The sequence below is a fragment of the Manduca sexta genome, unplaced genomic scaffold (genome assembly GCF_014839805.1).
Source record: "Manduca sexta isolate Smith_Timp_Sample1 unplaced genomic scaffold, JHU_Msex_v1.0 HiC_scaffold_2341, whole genome shotgun sequence".
Taxonomy (NCBI): Eukaryota; Metazoa; Arthropoda; class Insecta; order Lepidoptera; family Sphingidae; genus Manduca; species Manduca sexta.
In genome coordinates this window covers 2,375-24,658 of record NW_023593296.1, presented here as the reverse complement: position 1 = coordinate 24,658, position 22,284 = coordinate 2,375, and the positions used below count along the sequence as shown (strand labels likewise).

The following is a 22,284-nucleotide window of genomic DNA, read 5'->3' as shown; positions in this document are numbered from 1 at the left end:
GATAGCAATTATAAACTGTAACAATATTGGTAAATACCTTCTATAGTCCAAAAAGTGACGCTCATTCATAGATCTTCAAAAACCATAATCTTATTTTCACGTGGATTCAAAACTACCGATAATACAATGTATAATTAAATTATAAATTGCCGATAATCAGTTGAAGTTTCGCAATGTTTATTGTAGATATCAATAGATGAGCATGTGATAAGTTTACTGGGAAAGCCCAATAATCACGTGACATTGATTACACTATCACTTGCAAATTACCGAGATCGAATCAGTTGTGCTGCCTTGTGCAATATGATGAGTAATATCAACACTTTCTAGTGTCAAACTAAGAATAAGTATCCCGAATAGTCAAAGTAAGTCTACACAATCTAAGATGTTTTTATTACGTAGATACGTTGTCCGAGCTCTATACTGGCAAGACGAAAACAAGGTAATTGCCCGACATTCACTTAGTTAATCTTCAACCACTGTCGCGGCTAGTCGGCTTACAAATTTTTTGTATTTTTATAAATTAAATGCCTTTCTGTGTTTTTAGACGATGTACAAATTATATTCCAACTGTGAATAAAAAAACGTTTCATTTCATACGTTAGTAATAAGTACACACTATTTAACTTATTTGTTAACTAATAAAAAGCATTTAACGAGTGTCATGGCGACGGGACGGTCGACGCTCGGGCCCAATCGGGCCCACTGGAGCCATATCTGCTAGGACTGTATTATGTGACTATAATACATACTGCGCTGTTTTCACGTGCAATTTTCTTAGTCTATGATGCTTCAATAAAATTAAAGTGATTAAAGGTTTTTCCCCACTGCATTTGTTGATAAGTGGAATGGGTTCCAACAAAATGTCGATCGACGAGAGATGAGTACCCTTCGACAGCCGACACAATTATGCCGGCTTGTTGGGATCGGATATACACAGGTTGATCCCGGAATGCGACACACTTACGTGAGCCACTATAGCGGGTGTACGGTGGTCGCTATCCAGGCGGATATAAAATATATCTTATCACCAGTATATCTATAATCTGATTTTCGATTTCGAAAATCTTTCCGATTGCTAAATCTAATAATAATAATCATCTAGGCTATTTAAAAGATTTTTAGTACCACAGTGCTCGCTTCGTTAACATTTACTAATGAACTATTTTATCTGATAATAAGAAAAAGATCTTAAGGCTTGAATAAACATGTTTAATTTTAACGTCAAAACAAACACTTTTTAGCCTTATATAAAATCGATATGGGATAACACTACGCTCTGGGGCAATTTTACCACGGGGTCTATGAATATAGGTGCTTTATTTTGACAGATTCAGCGGCGCAACAATAGTTACTAACTCAAGGCTAGGAAACAGATGTTGAGGGTTACATGGATACAAACATCGTGTCAGTCGCAAATATTTGTGTCGATCTCACAATATTTTGTGGAGCCAAGACTATACATATAGTTAGTGATTCATACATAAGAATAAACAAAACATTTATTATAACAACATATCGGTTAGATTCCGTTTGCGATTTTACGGTGATTCAAAGTATCTGGTAGTTAGCTATTGTACTGTGTTCGATAGTTCCACACTCACAAAAGTTAGGACTAAATAAGTAGAGCTCCAAACTGCAATTTTGGTACAAAGTAAACTATCAAGAATGGTTACAATTAAAAAAATACCGCAATTCAATTTACATGCGCAAAAACCAGTACATTCGCGAACAATACGACTTTCAAGTTCAGTGGATTATTGCAGACGTAACTTATCGGCGCCAGGGGCGGCGGCAGGCGGCGAGTGGGACCGCTGCGCCACCTACCAGACGAACTGGACGCGCGTGCTGGAGACCATGACCCCACCGGACCCGAGCACGCCCACAGTGTCGTGTCAGAATGGATGGGAGTTCGAGCTGACAGACATTCCTTACCACACTGTTATTAGTGAGGTAAGTTTTATGTGTATAGGAAGTAGGTATAAGTAAGTATACGCACTTGTCTTTAGAATGTAGTCGTCTGCAGACATCGAACCGACATAATAGGGTTATCTGAAATATAAACGGGTCCACACCCAAAGAGGATTGTGTGTCCTCAACCATAATTACTCCCCAATAATCAAATTCATGTAATTATCTGCGGATAACTCCAGCAGTACTATTCTGATTAAGATTCAAAAGCCTGGTCCAGGCCAAGTAGTTTCTTGATCGTTTCAAAAGTGAAGGTATCTGGGATAAATACTCTCGCCCTTGTTTCCTTCTTCGCCCCGTTTATAGGATGATTTTCAACAGATGTCTAAAAAACTTCAGATGATTTCGTCGGGCGATAGTTAATTTTTAAGATAACATATTTTTTATTCTCGTTGATTGTACCTTTTTGTCGATGGCATCATAGTAATTATACATCTCTTTTGTAAGACAATATTTAGCCTCTCTTTACAAGAAGGCCATGACTAATTTATATTTCAATATGAGTATTATCTGAAGAATAATTAGTCGCAAAGTACGAATGACATTTTTATAGTTGTGATGGCTACTGATAATGACTACCTGATGATATCTGATGACCTGATGATCGCAGTTACTCATTACCACTAGTCACTTAATGGAATTTTGATGCGTTCACAATTCGGGTAAGCTTTTTATTCAATACGAACTTATACTCATAGAACTTAGTTTTAGTCTTATTTTTTAAGCTTATAAATAACAAGGTGCGCTGGTCGCTAAATTATACCCGAAGTCTCCTACAATTTTTGATAATAACCAGACCATATTTAAAAGAAAGTTCCATGAGTATAAACCTAAGTGCGTAACTGTTAGGTCTATTATATATTTACTTTAATATCCTTGTTTATCCTGAAGCGAGGATGGGTGTGCGAGAACTCTGGGTACGCGCCTACTGCGCAAGCGCTGTTCTTCGCCGGCTCCTTCATCGGAGGTATATTCTTCGGCTGGCTGGCTGATAACTTCGGCAGGTTACCCGCTCTTTTTGGTAAGGCTAACAACTTAACTTACTTCATTACCTTCAAGGGTTCATTGCGTCATCTATTACTATTACTTCATCATCGAAGCACGTTCTTTCAATTGACGCCTATACACTTCAAAGTCTTACCCGTTTTCTAATTGCCACTCGTGTTTCAGTTGGAAATATTGGTTACCAACCACTCTGTGGGATTAGTTTATTGTTTGTATATTGGATAGATATTGGTATTTTATACCTCTAAAAATAATAAGAATACGGGCTAAAATAGCACTGGGATGCAAGATAAATAATGATGTATCTATCCATTATCTTCCATTTTGCTACTATCTAATGTTCCCCGTCAATATTATCTTAAATCTCGTGACTAAAAAATATTTATGTAAGCGAGTACAAACCAAAGTATGATAATCGCAAGAACATGGAGTAAATATTAATTTTATTATTAATTTACATTTATTATTTATTGCCTTAAAAACTAACAGCGCGCTATTGATTACTTTTTATATATTTTTTTATTTCTTTGAATGACGAGACGAGTTTTCTGTCCGCCTGATACGGTAAGCGATACGACCGCCCATAAACTGTAGAAACACCATCCAACACCTTGAATTACAAAGTATTCCTTGGTATTGCACTGCGCTCGCCATTCTGAGACATAAGATTTAAATCTTATTGTGTCCACTGCCTACAATGTTCTTCAAACTGGAACTCAACAGTGTCTAAACACTGCTGCTTGGCGGCAAAAATAGACATTGCGGTGGTACCTACCTAAGCGAACACTCACATATGAGAGATCTACCACCAATATACCCACCAGTATAATAAAGTAGCAAAAGCCGGCATTTCAGATGCGAGGTCAAAAATAAAGTCTAAAAAATATTTTTAAACCATTTAAGATAAGCTGGGCGGCTGACAGACATTATTTATTGGCCAAGCTTTGGAACGCCGATCCAGTACCATTTTTTTTAACCATTAATTGTGATTTGTGTATTTTGAGCTGGATCAACGTTTCTCACTCTCGTATCACCACCCTAAAGTCCAACTCAAGAAACTGATAAGTTGTGAACATCCTTTATTTTGCGTTTTCCAGGCGCAAACTTAATAGGCGCTATTGGAGGTATCGCAACCGTGTATACTACAGGCCTGTGGGACTTCATATTCTGCAGGCTACTCGTTGGAATGGCGTGTGACAACGCTTTCATGATGATGTATATATTAGGTAAGACAATCGACAATTGTAACATTGAACCAGTACACTGTAAAATTTCTCCGATCCCTAGAATCTTGGTCACGTCGTACATGTTTTAAGAATTTATATTTTTCTCAAAATCAGGCATGACGTTTATAATAAGTCTGTTGCTAAAATAGTCGTCCGACAAATAAAATATTTGATTCTGGCTTGACGTGTTATTTTTTTTTATATATCCAATATTTTTTAATTACAATTATACATTCATTTGTGTTCTCCTAGAGTAATAATTGCCATAAATAATACATGAAATATGTACTAATGTGTATATACATTTCACCCACAGCACTAGAATACGTAGGCCCAAAACACCGCACTTGGGTGGCGAACATGTCCATAGGATTGTTCGTCGGCATCGGCTCTATTATCCTGCCGTGGCTCGCGATCTGGCTCGCTGATTGGAGGATGCTGTTGTGGGTCACTTCCATGCCCATGCTGCTGTGTGTCTTCGTACCTTTTGTCATACCTGAAAGTGTTAGGTTAGTAGAAAAACCGAGTTGTCTCTCAGTCAGAATAATATAAGTATTAATTTTATTTGCGGCTTCGTGCAGATGAAAGATCTATCGCGAAAAAAGTCCCACTACTTTTCTGGGCTAAAAATACCCTTTATGTACGACTATGACTTGATCTATCTGCGTGGTAAAGTCTATTAAATCTGTTAAGCAGTTTCTGAGTTTATTTTTAACAGTATTCCAGATATCTTCACAAAGTTTTAAGTTTATAATATTGGTAAGAAGATAAAATAACTATTATTATAAAAAATTATAAAAGCCCTTGATTTTTATGAGGGTCTAGGCTGCCTTAGTACGATCACCGCTCTGAGGTCTCGGGTTCGGCAAAATGACATGGGTTTTTCTAGTCGAGTTTTCGCCCGGAATTTGCGAGTAACATCTGATTTATTCCGTGCCATGACGTGATAGGTACGCCACCTATCACATCATGGCATGGAACAAACAAGACGAAAATTGGATGCCCTAGTTGCATCTCTGTCAACCCTCTCGGGAATAAAGGTCTAGTAAGGATAGTGTTTTCATTTTTGTTCATGAAAGTCTTGTTTATTATTATTAATTTTATATGTTGGTATAATAATCATATCAGTTATACAAAGGAAGCCTTTAATTATATTTCGGAATCAGGTAGGCCGATAAGAATTATCGATCAGCTGACAAATTTAAAACCATACATACCCAAACTAAATGTTTTGAATGATTAAAATAATGATAAGGTGCAATCATTATTGGTTTATCGTTACGTGAAATTATTCAAATATTGAGGAAAATACTTTATCTGATTGAATGAAAGAATTGCTGTGTAATAATGATGTGTTTGAAGTATGATCTATAATATCGTGTCCTATAATTGATGCAAGATTCACATTGGAGTAACTACACGAGGTCGTGGTAAATTAATCTTGTGGGGCCCTTCTAAGATAAAAATGAAGTAAAAAATAATCTATATATTTTATTCCAGTGATCTTTGTTTTTAAGGTCCCAATACACTAAAATCTTATTAAATTTTAAAAGGGTTTAGGGTCACCTGCCGCGTGACAATTTACCCATTACACCCTTAAAGACTTTTTTTATATAAGTTATCCGTCTTAGAGAATCCTTTTCAACAACTTTAAATATAATATAAATAGTGCTATAATATCTCATAATATTATGTTAGGTTATAACCGCTTCTGGCAAACAATAAAGTTGAATTTCATGTTCAGATGGCTGGTAACACGCGGTCGCGTGAACAAAGCTGTGGAGGTGTTGCGGAAGTTTGAAAAGGTCAACGGCACCAAAATACCTGACGATGTCATGGAGGACTTTATTGTAAGTTTGTATTAATATTGTAGCTAAATAATGCACAAGCACTGATGTACAGTATCTCCAATTACGCTACCAAACCATGCTGAATAATGATTATAAATAAGTATAAACGACAACATTACAATATGTAATTTAGAAGAATAATGGACCTTTTAATTGCAGGTATCCTCCCGTCATACCAAAGGAGAGAATGAGTCGATCCTCACCCTGGCTAAGAGTGCACCACTCCGAACCACTATGGCACTCATGTTGATCGTGTACATATGTTGTGCTGTCATCTTCGACGGCCTGGTGCGGCTGTCTGACGCCTTCGGGCTTGACTTCTTCATCACATTCACCCTGACTTCAGCTACGGAGATACCATCTGTGACTTTGGTGGCTATAGTTCTGGACAGGTTAGTTTTTGACCTAGCAAATTCTTTTTAAAATCAATCTGATGCACATCGGTTGCAATTTTTATTATTATTTAAATTAGCTGTATAATTCCGCAATCCTCCGCGATCGTTTGATATGGCCACGTTACAACTATATTATCTGTATAAGGCCTGACAGATGCAGTGCTCAGTACTATCCCATGATCATATTATTGATGATAAATACAAAATTTTAAGCAATAATCGAGCAGTTGTTGCATGTGATCAACAACAATGAGCAGACCAGCGGAACTTCACGTCGGTTGTTTGAGAAACAATCGTTGACTCTTAGAATACATTGTTAAATATTTATAACATTATAACATTTATTTCTTCCAGATGGGGCCGTAGACTTCTTACTTGCGGTCCGATGGGAATTTCAGGAATTTTGATCCTCATAGCTACGTTCATGCCGAAAGGTAAACCATCATTGTGCTATATATATATTCCGTGGTTTGTTTGTATTCTACGCGATGGATTCGAGGATAAACTTGACCTACCTTAAAATGTGTTACATTGTAAAGCTTTAATTTCCTCTATCTTAGCTCAACTAGTAGTGACTATCTCTTATGCCGGTAAAGTTAACTCTGGGGGTTTTGTCCTGGGAACTTTCCTAGGTGAACTACTACATGAACTACCTAGTTCACGTGAAAACGCAAACTAAACCTAGTTATATAAGAAACCCAGCCCTACCAATGCCCGAGTCCTTGTTCTGCTGCTGATATAATATGAATTTGTCCAGGCATGGCGCAAGCGGGTCTGGCGATAATGGCGCGGTTCTGCATCAACATGTCGTACAACGCGGCGATGCAGTGGGCGACGGAGCTGCTGCCCACCGGCGTGCGCGCCTTTGGTTCCTCGCTACTGCACATGATCGGGTTCCTCGCCACCGCGCTCTCGCCATTCATTGTCTACTCGGTATTTTATCTCAACTGAATTCTATCCAACTAATTAAAACTAGAACCGAAACTATAGACAGTATTTTTGTAACAAAAAGTTAATAAATTCCAGTGTTTTTTTAGTGTTTCGCGCTCCTTACCGCGCTGCACTAAGTCGCAGCTGAAAGTGGCAACTTCGTTTGGCGGAGCTTAGACTTTTATGCTACTTATTGGTTAATTTGAAACTTTAGCAATTCTTTGCCAACACAGTATGCGCATACTTACAATTATTTCTCAAAAATATTTAAATATATCATGTGTGCTACCTCAACGCAGAGCAAAGTTCCAGATAACCAGAGAATATATATGATACGGCTATTTATGTACTTAATATTTTATTATTTAGAGAGATTATGGACTCTGCTGCCTCTGGTGATCCTGGCCGTGTTGGCGGCGCTGGGTAGTTCCATTGCCATCATTCTACCCGAGACTAAAGGCAAACAGATGCCTCAAACCATAGAAGATGGGGAGAAGCTGGTCCTGGAACACTCTATATGCGGGTAAGTTATTCCAAATTCAAATGTGTTGGAATTGTGGTCACAATTGAGGATCAGAAAGGAGCAATAAGAATTATATTACGCACGTAGTAGTTGGTCCTAGTCATGGACGCCTGAGGGAATTTAAGCCCTCGAAATCGGTTATATACACTGAATATTTCTTAATATTTTATTTAAATTGTTTCAGAAAACGAGAACCAGAGAGTTTGGAAGTCGTCGAGTGGAAATCAGAAAAAGAGAAAGCTCTCATCATGTAGTATTAAGGTTCTGTGTGATTAGTGATATGCCATATTAGGTCCAATATGGGCTAGAACTTTGTTGCATATAACAACACAAATGTCGGATTCGGGCATTATACTATGCCGAGAGAATATCGTTCCAGTCGATAGTATAATAGGATCACTGACATGAGACACAGACTTAGTAATATTAATTATTATTATTACTAAGTAAATAAAATATAAATAACTAAATAAAATTATTTTTCGATAAAATCCGTAAAATATTAATTTATAGAATTTCACTTTTTTATGGACCTTTGCCTAAAATTATAAACTTTAAGTAATTAAATAACTATTTTGAATTGTTTTTAACACTTTTACTGTTGTAATATAATTTAAGAATTATTACAAACAAAAATTGATTTAGAAAACTTCAAACAGCTTTTATACGCTAATATGTTTCGGTTATCAAAAACAAAAAATAAACGAATAAATTAGAGGCGAACTTAGATTTATCAAAAGAAAAGTGCAACGGCATGTTACCATTTACGATTCTTTTTTTAAGTTAAGCTTTTAAATTTCGCTGCGTTTTATATTTTGACTAATGTATAAAGCTGAAGAATTTGTTTGTTTGCTTAAACGCGCTAATTTGAGGAACTACTAAATCGTCAATCAATCAGGCTGCTTTAGAAAAAAAAATATCACGTAATAACTTATACACGCACGCGGAGCTGCAGACAAAAACTATTTAATAATAATTGTTAAACAAAGTTGTTATAAAAGGCGTTTTTGAAAGGAAGTTTGTTTCTTCAGATTCCATGTTAAATTATTAGGTAAACTAATATTTACGATAATAAGAGATGAAGTGTTACCGGTACCTAGTAGCACAAACTAACTGTGATACTCAACATGAATATAATTTTTATAAATAACAAGAGCTTATGGTATATATGTATAGCTCGGTGTATTTAATTTAATACTATTTGTGTTGATAAGTATGCTTTGTCACTGATTCTATTTATTGAAGTTGCCGCCTTTCACAATGGCGGACCGAACATGCGCAGCAAGGACTTCTATGCATGTTATTGATTTTTTGTAATAAATAAGTACATATGTACTACATGTACGATTTTTAAAAATACAAATTAAGTACAATGTATGATTTCTGTTTAAGTGGAGATTCCTAAAAGAATAGATTCTTAACCATTAAGAATTTTATTGAGTGTGGGTAACTTAATAAAAGTTTGAATTCATGTTTATTAAAATAAAATGTTATGTACACCATTTATAAAAAAAGAATACAAATTTAATTTGGCGCTTATTTGACATTTTATTTCAAGATTCAACCCTAATATTTCGTCGTATTCATTGATAGAACTTTTGTGCGACCCCTTATAAATTCTTGTTTCATTATGCTCATTATAAAGAAATGCATAGGTCGGGCGATCTGAAATGACCCGTAGATTCAATTGGTACCCTGAGGGTGTCGAAGCTCGGTTGTTTGCGCGCAGGTTGATAAATCGCGACGTAAAGCAACGGTAAAGCGCGGTCAGTGCCGTGATGGGTGACCGCAGTGGCGCACATCTGACACCCTCCGTGCCTCGGAGAGCACGTTAAGCCGTCGGTCCCGGTTGCTGTGTTAAGCAGCAGTCGTTAAGCCAGGCCGGAAACCTTCTGGGTGGTTTGAAAATTCCGGCATCGGACTTGCCACTAGTCTGAAACGTCCGCCAACTCGCATTGGGCCAGCGCGGCGGACTATGGCCCAAACCTGCTCACGTAGAGGGGAAGCCTACCTTGAATAAAGGGATCCGTAAGGCTACAAAAACGTTTTGCTTCCTAATTATTAAGGAATTAATTTGGAATTAAGAGTTAATATTCTAATGAAAATTGTAGAGGTTTTGTAAAAATTTAGCAAAAGATTGGAGGTTTTGTTCGTCTAAAATTAGAACACAGGTACACGCTTTAAAGATGAGTAAATAAAAACATAACATACAGTAACAGTTAGGATATCTGCATAGTCTCATAATATTTCTAAGTTCAAGTAGTTTTTTTATTTTAATTTATTGCATTTTATAATCTATTTTTAAAAATAATTATTAAAACTTAATATGGAGATCTCCATTCACTTAAAAAGCTTTTTATTATATTCGTAAATAAAAATTAAACTTTGTTACTGAATTGAGTTCAATTTTTGATTCCAATAAATAATTTTATAAAATTTTAGTACCATTAAAATTATTTAGTTTTTTGGTTAAAAAAAATGACATCTAAAACACAAAAAATCCGTGAAAATTGCGTTATATTGAAAATAATTAATAATGACACCCAATCATATAACCACACCATACAGGGTGCGTGGCAAAAATAATCCCTTCCGAACATGAAAAATCAATACATAAAAAAATACAAAAATAAAAATGTTTTAATGCAGGTCAGAAAAATTTCAAGTTGGTTTAAGATGAATACACACGCCAAAAAAATATTTGATTCATTCCAGATCTTAAATAAAAAGAATGAGGATATTATAAACTTAATTATTTGAACAATGGCTCCGCGAAATTCAAAATCTAATCTACCAAAGAAGTATGGTTATTCTAAGATAGAGAGGTGAATTAAAATTCTGTAAAAAAATATAAAAATGAGCGCCATCTATATTTCCTCTCTGCTACTACTTTTTGGGGTTACAAGGATTTATAGGCAAGCTAGGGTTTAAATTTTGCCCTAAAGTTAGCCTATTAGCATAAACCGTTAGCCTAAAACTCTGTAGATGTCACTACCTTTATGATTTTTGAATATGTTACATACATTAGCGAATTTTGATACAACTATAAAAATCTTTTTGTTTTCTTAAGGGGCTGTTCAAGTAATACTTAACGCAATTTGGAGGGGAGTGGGTCTTGTAAAATGTTACGATGCGTTACAGGGGCGGGAGGGAGCCTCGTACAACGCGTTATGTAAAATTTGTTATGTTTTAAAACAATTACAAAGGTATTTTAGCGACTTTCCGGTAATTTGCGTAACATAATTGTAAATATTAGAAATAAATGTCACTTTAGAGTTACATAACTTGTTACGGGGGGCTGGGGGCGTACAGGAAAACGTTACGGCGCGTTACATAGGTGGAGCGGTTGTTAGGCCCAAAATGTTCAAAATGAAGGGGTTCGTGCGGTTCCTAAATTTCACGGTTCCGGGATACGGCAGTGTGTAGTTGGCCTCATGCTTTACGCGAATGTTTTTGAATGAACAACAGCACCTGCGGACGAACAACACCTCCCCGCAGCCGTCCCTACGAAAGACCGCGGAGAAACGTCATAAAAAACAAACATTGCGTTACGAATACTTAAACGGTTCCTAAGGGTTCAAATGACAAATCAGACATAGTGGTTGACTGTAAACTATTAAGGGTTTAAAATCAATTTTCTTAAACGTATCGTATCTGACTCGATGGACCATTTTTCCCGTGGGACTAAAATTGTTGCTCACTACCTACCCTTATGGGCCTTAATCTAATCCTAGGAGTTCTATTAAAACAGGAGGTAAGCATCTAGCCGACTTAATAATTTAACATCTTAGGTGCATATAATCCGGATCGAAGGACCGTTTGAGAAATAAAAGGAAATTTATTATATTATTATTTTGATTATCAAAATCATCATAAGTACTTGGTAGTAAGGAACATATGCTTACGCTTGTGAAATTTAAATTAAATTTAATCAATCAATGCTTTGGCGGTGACCAATAAATTTAAAGGACAAACATCAATGCAAAATTCTTACAACCAGAAGTAGTACCGAAAAAACAACCACAATTACTTCACAGAGAAAGTATGACACATTTATTATTTTATAAAGATTTCAAGGACTATCTCTAACTAACCCAGTGGTACTAGAGCGAATGAACAAGTGGTTTCCGCTGCCCCCATACTCGTTATTTTTTTAGACAAAATTTAGGTCATATCACGAATACTCTAATATTTTTTTTTATTCTTACAATCTTAACCTTTGTAATTATTTTGGCGCATCATATCCGGCTCGAAGGACCATTTCTCAGAACAAAACACTATAATCCATGTAACATTATATTTAATACATCACAATATTCACTTGATACTAAGATACATTTTGCCATTAATATTTTGCTTGAGAGGGTTGATTCTCTTGAGGATCTGCGTCATCGTCTCGACCAATCGCTCACTGCTCACCCCCGTGCGCTTCGACTTGAACTTAGTGAGGAGTTCGGTGGTAGTCATAGGTTTACGGGCCAGGTACCGACGTACCGCCTCTTCTGTTACGCCGCACTCGCTGCAAACAATAGATTGTAAAGAGCTGGTCTACTACACAACATAACACATAACCTGAAGGTGAGGAGCATTCACGTTTTAAATTTTAATTATTATATCTTTTATGATGCTTTATTATGTGGTAATTGATCACTGGATAATAGGTTGGCCTGTAAGCTAGCAACGTTAGTGAACGGGCCTACGCAATGCTAGTAAAAATATTTAGTTAGTGGAATGTGTACATACGTGTAGGAGGGGTCGAGTTTGTGGCGCTTGGCGGGCGGCGCGTTGGCGGCGGCGTTGGCGGCGGCCACGGCGGCGGCAACGGCGGACACGGGCGGCGCCGGCGAGCCCGCGCGCGACGTGGCCGCGCTGCCCGGCAGGCTCGCTCCTGCGCGCACGCACCGACCGGTTACTTTTTTTTTATTTTTATTTTATTTTACATTGGTTCACAAAACTAGTTTTTTTAGTATCGGACACAGACCCATACTGATAAATATCTGAACAGTGAATGTCATCACCATCCAAAACAGTTAGCTACCGTGGGCAAATCTTTGTTTCAGAGAGCACGAGGAATCTGTGACGAGAAACCTGGCCGCTGAGCTGCAACATGTCAAGCAAGTACTGCAAGACAATAAGCTTCAAATTCCACGCCGCCGTCACAGAAACCGAGTGAAACCAGCCACAGTTGAACGTGTACGGGTTGTACTACCATATGTGAGAGGAGTCACCGACAAGATTGGCTATATCCTGAAGCGTGCTTCCATAGAAACATATTTTAAACCGCCTAAGACGATTAGTCAATTTTTACCACCTGTCAAGTGCCATATACCTGTACGCAGAACACGGGGTATACAAAATAAATTGCAATTGTGGCCTCTCTTATATAGGCCAAACAAGAAGAAATATAGGGACCCACGTAAAAGAACATATAGCTGACGTGAAGCACCAACGCTCTACGAAGTCTGCAGTCGGCGCCAATCATTATCTGCGACTAGACAAGCCACAAATCCTCGCCAAAGAACACTGATTCCTGCCTAGGATGATCCGCGAGGCCATTGAAATTAAAAAACATCTTAATTTCAATAGGGAAGATGTTGGAAACTTGCACAAGCCTGGGATCCAGTTCTACATTTAATTAAATCTGAACCCCAAAAACACCGGCTGCCAGACTTCAAGACACTGTGAGCACATTCTGCGATCGGACCACCAACAGCAAAAATTTTAAAAAGTTGTATAATTGTTAAATGTACGTAGATATTGTAGATGAAGGCTGCAAAGTCTTCGAAACGTCGGGAGAAAACTAAAATATAAAAACCGCGATAGAATCCGAAAAGTAGTTTAATTTCAAAACATAATCTACCTGAAGTGCTTGGAACAGGCGCATTCTTTTCACTAGAGTTTGCATTTTTAGATTTCTTGGGTTTCTTAGTGCCGCCGCTCTCGGGATCGGTGTCCGAGTCCGAACTGAGCTCGCTGCTCGAATCTAGAATTTATAAAATTACGCATATATAATAAATTGTAAAAAAATAGTAATATTGTCTACAACAAAACTTTCCTATCGTTTATAATTACTTTTTACTATAGTTTATTCTTGGATAATTTATCGTCAAACTTAAAATTGTTTTTATAACTATGACTTAGAAGCACGTTTTACAACAGATTCTGAAACTACAATACGCAGTCGCAAGCCCCACCTTTTTTGTTCTCGTCAGTCTTCTTCTTTTTCTTGGTGAGTTTGCTGGCGCGCTCCTCGCCCTCCTTGGTGGGCTCGTCCTCTTCTCGGACTCCTGCTTCTGCTCCTGCTCCTCTTCAGAGTCCTCATCGGAGGTCAACAGTTTCCTGTAAGATACATTGCTTTCATAACATCGCAGGTAGTACATCTAGGTTATCTTTAAAAGTAAATATTTTTACTATAATTCAAACACTCAAAAGCCATTTCTAAAACTATAGCCAATTTATTTAGTGTATTAAATACCTGAGCGCATCCTCTTCAGCGACGCCTTTGAGTTCTTTATTCGCTTTGGCCTCGTGATCTGAATCACTGAAACAAAAATATTTTTAGTCTTCATTCATTTAAACGTATTACCATCAGGGAGCATCACAATATAGTAAATAAATTCACATTCAACAGACTTTTTTTGTCTGTAGTCGCTTTTATTTTAAAAAATAATGACTGACACAAATAATAACAGATAATTTGTCATCATTTTATTTGTACATTTCCATGTTATGACATCAATGAGTTTAAAATTATGTGCTTTAGTTTTCCTTAGTTTTCCCTGAGACCTGCCGAGCTTCACTGCTCAGTCTCATAAAATGCATCCCACTGCTGATCCCGGGTTACAGGAGATGTAGTAGTGGGTGTGAAGGCGGGAAAGTCTCTAAAAGTGTACCTGTCAGACGAGTCGGATATGTAGTCCTTCTCCCTGCCCTCCTCGTCGCCGTCGTCGCTCTCCTCAAAAGCCTCATCCTCCACTTTCCGTTTCTTCTTAGGGGGAGCTAATTAAATAAATGAGATTAATTATAAATATTATATTTTAGTTATAATATATTGTCTTACAACATTAGACAACAGGCCGGCACAATTATATCGACTGACAAGGAATTATCATGTCGCCTTCATAAGTGGCCTCATCCTATCGAGGGTAGGGATTCCAGTTACCTTCAGGTGCAGTGGGGACACTTTGCCGTACTCATACTAACAAGAGGGAACAGTTATATAAATAAAATAAAATACTTTATTTATCACGTAGACGAACAAAGTTGCACTTATGATGCGTCATCACATCACCGTTAACATGGGATAAGATGAAATCCAATCGACTAAACCTGGAGCGGCATAAAATAAAATTAGCGATAGCAAATAAAAGAGAACATAGATTCATACTTAAATAATGGCGTACAGCGTGCATTCGCCTACATTTACAATCATAGTTTTCAATCATTAATAAGAAAAAAAAATTGTGATATTATATGATAATGCAATGCTAATATTTTTATCGTTGATACATGGACATTACTACACCACTCTTAAAACTAATTTGCATGTTCGTTATTTACCTTTCTTCTTCTTCTTTTTACGCCGGAGTCACTGTCGTTGTCCTTTTCGCCGTTTTCCGAATCCATCGAGGTCGTCGTCCGGAGTCCGGCCATTCGATCCATCTCTGATATCTTCAGATCTGGAATTTTACATATTTATCAAAGATATGATTATGTGTGGGCAACTTGGTGGATCTTAAACTCTACACCTGGCCGTAAACAATATCATCTAATATTACAAAATAATTTATTGTACTTGTCAATCTTAATCTTTAGATAACTAATAATTGCATTGACGGCAAAAATCTTCAAATAGAATAAGAATCGAAGATAACATAATATAAAAATCTGTTACCCTTCTTGGCTTTGCCTTTGGTTTTCTTCTCGTCAGGGTCCTCGCCATCATCAACACCATCCTCGCCACGCATACGCTTCCGGAACATCAGCGAAAAGTAGTTGATAACCTTGTTGCGCCTGTGTGCGGTAACCGATGCATATCAGTTTAGCGCTAAATTGAGACTAGCAAGTTCAAATAGCAATATATTGCGCAAGATCTTTCAGATCTATTTACATTAGACAAGTCGCCGCAAATCCTCCAAGATTTAAAATTTGGAGAAGTCGGCTTGCCGTAATTGTTCACAGAGTAAAAATGCCTTGCGGAAGTCAACTTCTGCAAGTTTTTTAGCTAATCTAAACCCCGCTTTATGGTGATGAACCCACATGATTAGCAAGGAGTGATTAAGTTTAGCCAGCACTTACCTGCCAAACTCTTGTTCCGCCTCCTCGGCAGATAAAGCTTTGTACCGTTGAATGGGTTGGAAATTGTACCTGTAACAAAAAGGTGTGTGTAAAACCACATTTTAAATGTTGCCTTAGCATCAGTAAAGCCACGGCACAAGACCTGATGGTGAATAGAAAATTATACAAACATAAAATCAGCCAATAAGAGATACTATGTTCATTGACATTTGCCAGAACTATGTCAGACTGTCTTTCGAATTGTACGCAACCTAGAATGTTCATAGTCGTAACAAGCCAATATGGGAGGTGCCATCCCATTTTTATGGGTCTCTAGTTGTCAACAACTTTTTTTCCATATCTTTCCAATAGCTTTTTTAACATTAACTAGTCATGGAAACAGTTTTTAGCACCCACCATTCCTGCAGTGGATAAGCATCGATGGCACCATCTGCCGCGTGCGTGAATACATAGTAGGCAGCATTCTCTGATACGCCACCCTCACGAATTCCTTTAAATCTGAAAGAAAAGTTACTAATAGTAGTTCATCTGCACATAACTAATATTAATTTGAATAGGTTATGCCAATAAATAAATTGGAAGCTCATGTTATGTTGAGACACAATCATACTAATGAAGACCTGCAATGTTGTAAAAATAAGATAATTATAAAGAACCTTTAAAAACCATATAGACCCAGATTATCATTGATTCTTATTTTTTTATTAATATATTTTTCTCTGTACCAAAATGAAAATTTATTTTTAATCATACTTTTCATTATACCTGTTAGAGGTTGTGCAAGCAATGTCAGATATAAATATGTGCTGAATGTGCTTATGGGTCCAGCACATATTTATTATACTTTAAATATTAAATATAACTAACATTCATAAAGAAATTATAAATAAATCATTTTAATATGTATTTACTTTTTTCCAGTCTTGCCTCCAACTTTGAGGATCCACGGCTGGTCCTCAGGTTTGTACTTGCGTGCCACTATGCCAAACTTTTTGCGCCGAGCTTCCTCCCTTATCTCACGGCCATATTCAGATCCAGCACCAAATCTATACAAATATACTTAAATTAATTACGCCAATTATTTTAGTAACCTGTAACTTGTGTTACGGCATCTCAAAATAATTTCCTATGCTAATCCCACCAGGTGTGTTGTCCCATACTCAAAGAGCAAACCCAAATACCAGTGTAGCAGCACACAATTAACATGTGGAATTGAGCACTAGGAACATACGGCTAATGCCTAATACAACCATTTCCCCCGGGGCAATTCTTGTGCGCTCTGTCTTCTCCCCAAATACACACTCTTGCACTGGGGGACATTTGCTGCGGCCCTAGGCTCATAGTTCAATGTGTATAGCTCTTGGTTGTAAATTCACATTGAGGCCTATAAAGGTTTGCAAACATTTCCCTTCCTTCTCTCACCTCCCTAAAGAAGGTTCTTGTTCTTCCCCCTATACATAGTACATACATACTCCCATATTCTTATACTGATTTTTTTAAACCACACCTGGAGATTAGCACCCTATATGTGTTCCATGGTTTAAAACAAGTAAAATGAAATATTTACAGCAGATTATAAAATCAGTAAACAAGAATCAGAAAATATCAATCTATTCACAAACAGATAAATAATGTTAGGTGACAACTGATAAGTATTTTAACAAGATTCAAAAAGGGAAGCTAAAGATAACCATATCAGGTGATCTATATGTACACGCAATAGCTGCACATATAGTTTAAGTAACAAAATCCAACACTAATCTTATGCTGCAGACATAAGGAAGTTTTAATTCCTTATGTGTGATGACTCAACAACAAATGGTTATAAACCACACATTAATTTCTATACACAGATAGCAATATTGGGTCGAGGGTTATCCGTAATAATAGCTATGTGTTAAGTCTATGTTTTGCTGTAAGCGAGTTATAATTCTTTAAGAAAATGTTTTATTTATGGTATTTAAAAATAAAATTATTGACAGTAATTACTCCTTCATGGGTCCATGAGTATGCATCACAGTATAAGTTTTACCAATACAGATGTTAGGAAGGTATAATAATAACAGCCCTGTATTCCATACTTGCCCACTGCTGAGCACAGGCCTCCTCTACTACTGAGAGGGATTAGGCCTTAGTCCACCATGCTGGCCTAATGCGGATTGGTAGACTTCACACACCTTCGAAATTCCTATAGAGAACTTCTCAGATTTGCAGGTTTCCTCACAATGTTTTCCTTCACCATTAAAGCTAACGATAGATTCACAAAGAATACACACATGAATTTTTTAGAAAAGTCATGGGTGTGTGCCCTTGGGATTTGAACCTGCGGACATTCGTCTCGGCAGTCCGTTCCACACCCAACTAGGCTATCGCCGCTTTAGGAAGGTATACAGATGGTTTAAAAATTCTCCTAATCAAAGAATGTCAATCAAGTAAATGAGTTCATGTTGGATCCCTTGTTAATGTAAGATACGTAAACAACTTACTTGGGCATTTCTTCGTCAGCTCCTTTGAATTCTTTAATGTTGTTCTCTCGTTCCATTTTGACGTGCGTCCATTTTGCAAAGTCTACGTTCAGAGTTGCATTGAATCTCATTACATGGTATTTCTTCCTGACATTCTTGGGAACACGGATCGAAAACTCTTGAACGTTAGCCGAAGACTGCTAAACATTTACGAATACAATGAACATGTATAATTTTTAATTAACATTTCATATTTATCAAAAATACATACCGATGAACCTGGAGTCGTCATTTTCGTAGATTTAAGTATACTTAATGAAAATATTTACTATAAACTCACGAAATAGTCCTTATCATCTTGTTTTACACCAGATTATTAAGGTTTAACACAAAAAAAAATATAAGAGGAAATCATAAGACAGAAAAACATAAGTACCAGAGTTATCACTCAACCTAACCAAAATAATTAGCTAATGCCAAGGTGACAAAATACGTTTTGTTTCTACTGATAAAATAGGAACTATTGCTTATTTTAAACGTAAGTGATAAAATAAATATTATGTAAAAGTGGAAACAAAATTATAGAATGTATGTAATTATAACCTTTCTAATATTGATGTAACATTTTTAATATTAAGGTGGTAGCTCAAGGTCCATTTTCATACATTTTGTTTCGGCTTTAATCTGGGTAACTAAACAAGTATTGGCAAGTAAAGAATTTAAATTCACGTCTAGTTAGTGATTAGTTCTCGCAGTTGAAGAAAAAACGTAAAAATAATTAATAATCATGGATATTTCGGCCTTTAAAATTTAATATGACGAAATTTTAAAGGCAGAAATATCCATGATTATTAATTATTTTTTCTTTCAACTGCGAGAACTAATCACTAACTAGACGTGAATTTAAATACTTGCCAATACTGTTTAGTTACCCAGATTAAATCCGAAACAAAATGTATGAAAATTTGAGCTACCACCTTAAGGAATATAAATTCGGTTTCAAATTTTATTACAATCAATAATAAAACGCATGATCAGCTGTCAAATTATGGAAATTTAGTTCAGAAGTCAGAACTAAGACAGGCAGTATGGTCGAAAGATAATGTTATGTTCTTCAATGATGGTGTAAATTAAACCATATTTAATAATTTGAACGTAGTCTCTCTTTAATAACACATTATAGCAAGCACAATACAATGTTGACATATCTAATAATATATATCAGTGTTGCCAATATAACATCTCCCTTTTCCAAAACAGATAGGTTACATTTTCAACTAAATTAACAAAATTACTATTACATATAACATTTTCCATTCTACTGAAATTACAAACTTTTTCATTTATCTTACTATTACACAAACTATTTAAACCTTCACACATTCACATTTATTTATTTATTTAATCAGTTTTACATTAATAAACTTAATTATAATACATAATCTTTCAAAATTGAAGGTTTCCTACTCACTCTGCCTGATCTTGTTACACAGTTTTTTTCATTATGATTATTAATTTCAAATCTTACATGCTTTGTTTCCGGTTCATGTCTATCTTGACTTTCAATAAATTCTTTTCCTTCTATACTATCATTTTCACAATCACCCCAATCATCTATAATACTATCCTTATATTTTCCTCCTTTTATCAACATTCTCCTATTCCTTACTATTATATCACCGTTCTCTTTTCTTATTTTATATGATCTCGGTCCATTACTTTTTCCTATCACTATCCCACTTTTATGTGGTTTCTCTCCGCTTTCATTTTGTATTTTTACTACATTTCCTTCAGTTAAATCCTGTAAATTCCTACATCCCTGATCATATTGTAACTTTTGCTTTCTTTGTTTTTCAATTAGTTTTCTCTATAATTTATTACATTATGCTTTATGAAACGTCCTTCAAAAGATGGTATGATAGTCCTAATATTCCTATTAAACATAAGGTTAGGCTGCTGTTTTCAAGTTATTATCTATAGGTGTATTCCTATGTAAAAGAAGACCCAAATAGATGTCTTTGTTATCATATATTAATTTTTTCAAAATATTTTTAATAGTTTGTATGTGTCTTTCTGCTAACCCATTGCCTTGATGATGTTTTGGACTAACTATCTTATGTTCAAAATTCCAACTACCTGAAAACTTTTAAATTCTAGTCCTGTAAATTGAGTTCCTGAATCTGAATATACTAATTTAGGTATTCCATAGCGTGCAAATATTTGTTTACAACTATTAATTGTGTCTTGAGCTGACAAAGAACTTAACTTTTCTATTTCCACAAATTTACTATAAGCATCTACCACTAGTATATATGGATTTCTATAAAGAAAGAAAATATCAGTTGCTACTATTTGCCAAGGTCCCTCAGGTATTTCTTTTTCAATCATTTCCTCTTTCCTATTCCTATTCTGAAAACTTTTGCATGTATCACAATTTTGTATTAAATCTTCTATTTCTTTAGACATATTAGGCCAAAATATTGTTTTTCTTGCTAATTGTTTACATTTCTCGATTCCTAAGTGTGCATAGTGTATCTTACCTAGAATTTCTTTTCTCATACTTTTGGTATCACAATTTGATTTCCTTTTACTATCAAACCTTCCCATTCACCTAACTCATCTCTATAACTATAATAACACTTTATTTCACTTTCTACTTGCCACTTATTTTCGGGCCAACCTTCTCTAATATATTTAATTATTTTTACTAATTTCTCATCTTTTGCCGTTTCCTCTATTATCTCCTTTAATTTTTTATCTGTTATATCATAATTATTTATCACCATAGCAACATGTGCATAACATTTATTATCTAAATCATATGTTTTAGATGTATCATTTATGAAAGACCTACTTAAGTGGTCAGCAATTAATAATTCTTTACCAGGTTTATAAATTAATTCAAACGTATAAGGTTGTAATGCTAGTCTTATTCTTTGTAATCTAATCGGACATTTATTTAAAGGTTTTGAGAATATTGCCACCAACGGTTTGTGGTCTGTTTCCACAACAAATTTCTGACCATACAAATATTGATTAAATTTAGTACATCCATAAAGAATGGCTAGACTTTCTTTTTCAATTTGACTGTACAATTTCTCTGTGTCTGTTAATGCTCTTGAACCATAAGCTACTGGTTGAGCGTTTTGTAAAAGTACTGAACCTAAACCATCCTTGGATGCATCTACACTCAAAGTTATCAATTGGTTAATTTGAAAGTATTTAAGTACTGGGGGTTCACTAATTAATTTCTTTAACATGTTATACGACTCTTGCTGTCTATTTCCCCACATGAAAATTACATCTTTCTTAATTAATTCTCTTAATGGTGCTGTCACTTCAGATACATTTGGTATAAATCTAGAGATATATGTAATCATTCCTAAAAATCTATGCAATTCTTTCTGATCTTTAGGTTCCCTCATTTCTGTAATAGCTTTTACTCTATTCTTATCAATTTTCACTCCTTCACTACTTAAAATATGTCCTAAATACTTAACTTCTTTTTGTTTGAACTGACATTTTTTTATATTGAATTTAATTCCACTTTCTTTTGCTCTTTTCAACACTTTTTCTAGAATCTTATCATGGGTTTCTTCATTTCTAGCATGAATTAATACA

The 22,284-nt window shown here is 35.7% G+C and overlaps 1 protein-coding gene and 1 pseudogene across 1 annotated transcript; one reads left to right on the top strand and one right to left on the bottom strand.

Annotated features, from left to right (window-relative positions):
• The first annotated feature begins 1,668 nt into the window (after positions 1-1,668).
• Positions 1,669-7,707, top strand: LOC119192089 (organic cation transporter protein-like). Its single transcript, XM_037445928.1, has 8 exons — positions 1,669-1,953; positions 2,863-2,992; positions 4,074-4,202; positions 4,519-4,711; positions 5,947-6,052; positions 6,212-6,444; positions 6,802-6,881; positions 7,205-7,707. The coding sequence occupies exons 1-8, from the start codon at positions 1,669-1,671 to the stop codon at positions 7,396-7,398; spliced, it is 1,350 nt and encodes a 449-aa protein (XP_037301825.1). The 3' UTR covers positions 7,399-7,707.
• A 4,476-nt stretch (positions 7,708-12,183) lies between these two features.
• Positions 12,184-19,085, bottom strand: LOC119192088 (annotated as a pseudogene).
• Positions 19,086-22,284: the final 3,199 nt, after the last annotated feature.

Coding starts and splice junctions, on each gene's coding strand:
- LOC119192089 (XM_037445928.1), top strand. CDS start 1,669: ATGGTTACAATTAAAAAAATACCGCAATTCAATTTACATGCGCAAAAA. Junction 1,954..2,862: donor ACCACACTGTTATTAGTGAG/GTAAGTTTTATG, acceptor TTTATCCTGAAG/CGAGGATGGGTGTGCGAGAA. Junction 6,053..6,211: donor ATGTCATGGAGGACTTTATT/GTAAGTTTGTAT, acceptor TTTTAATTGCAG/GTATCCTCCCGTCATACCAA.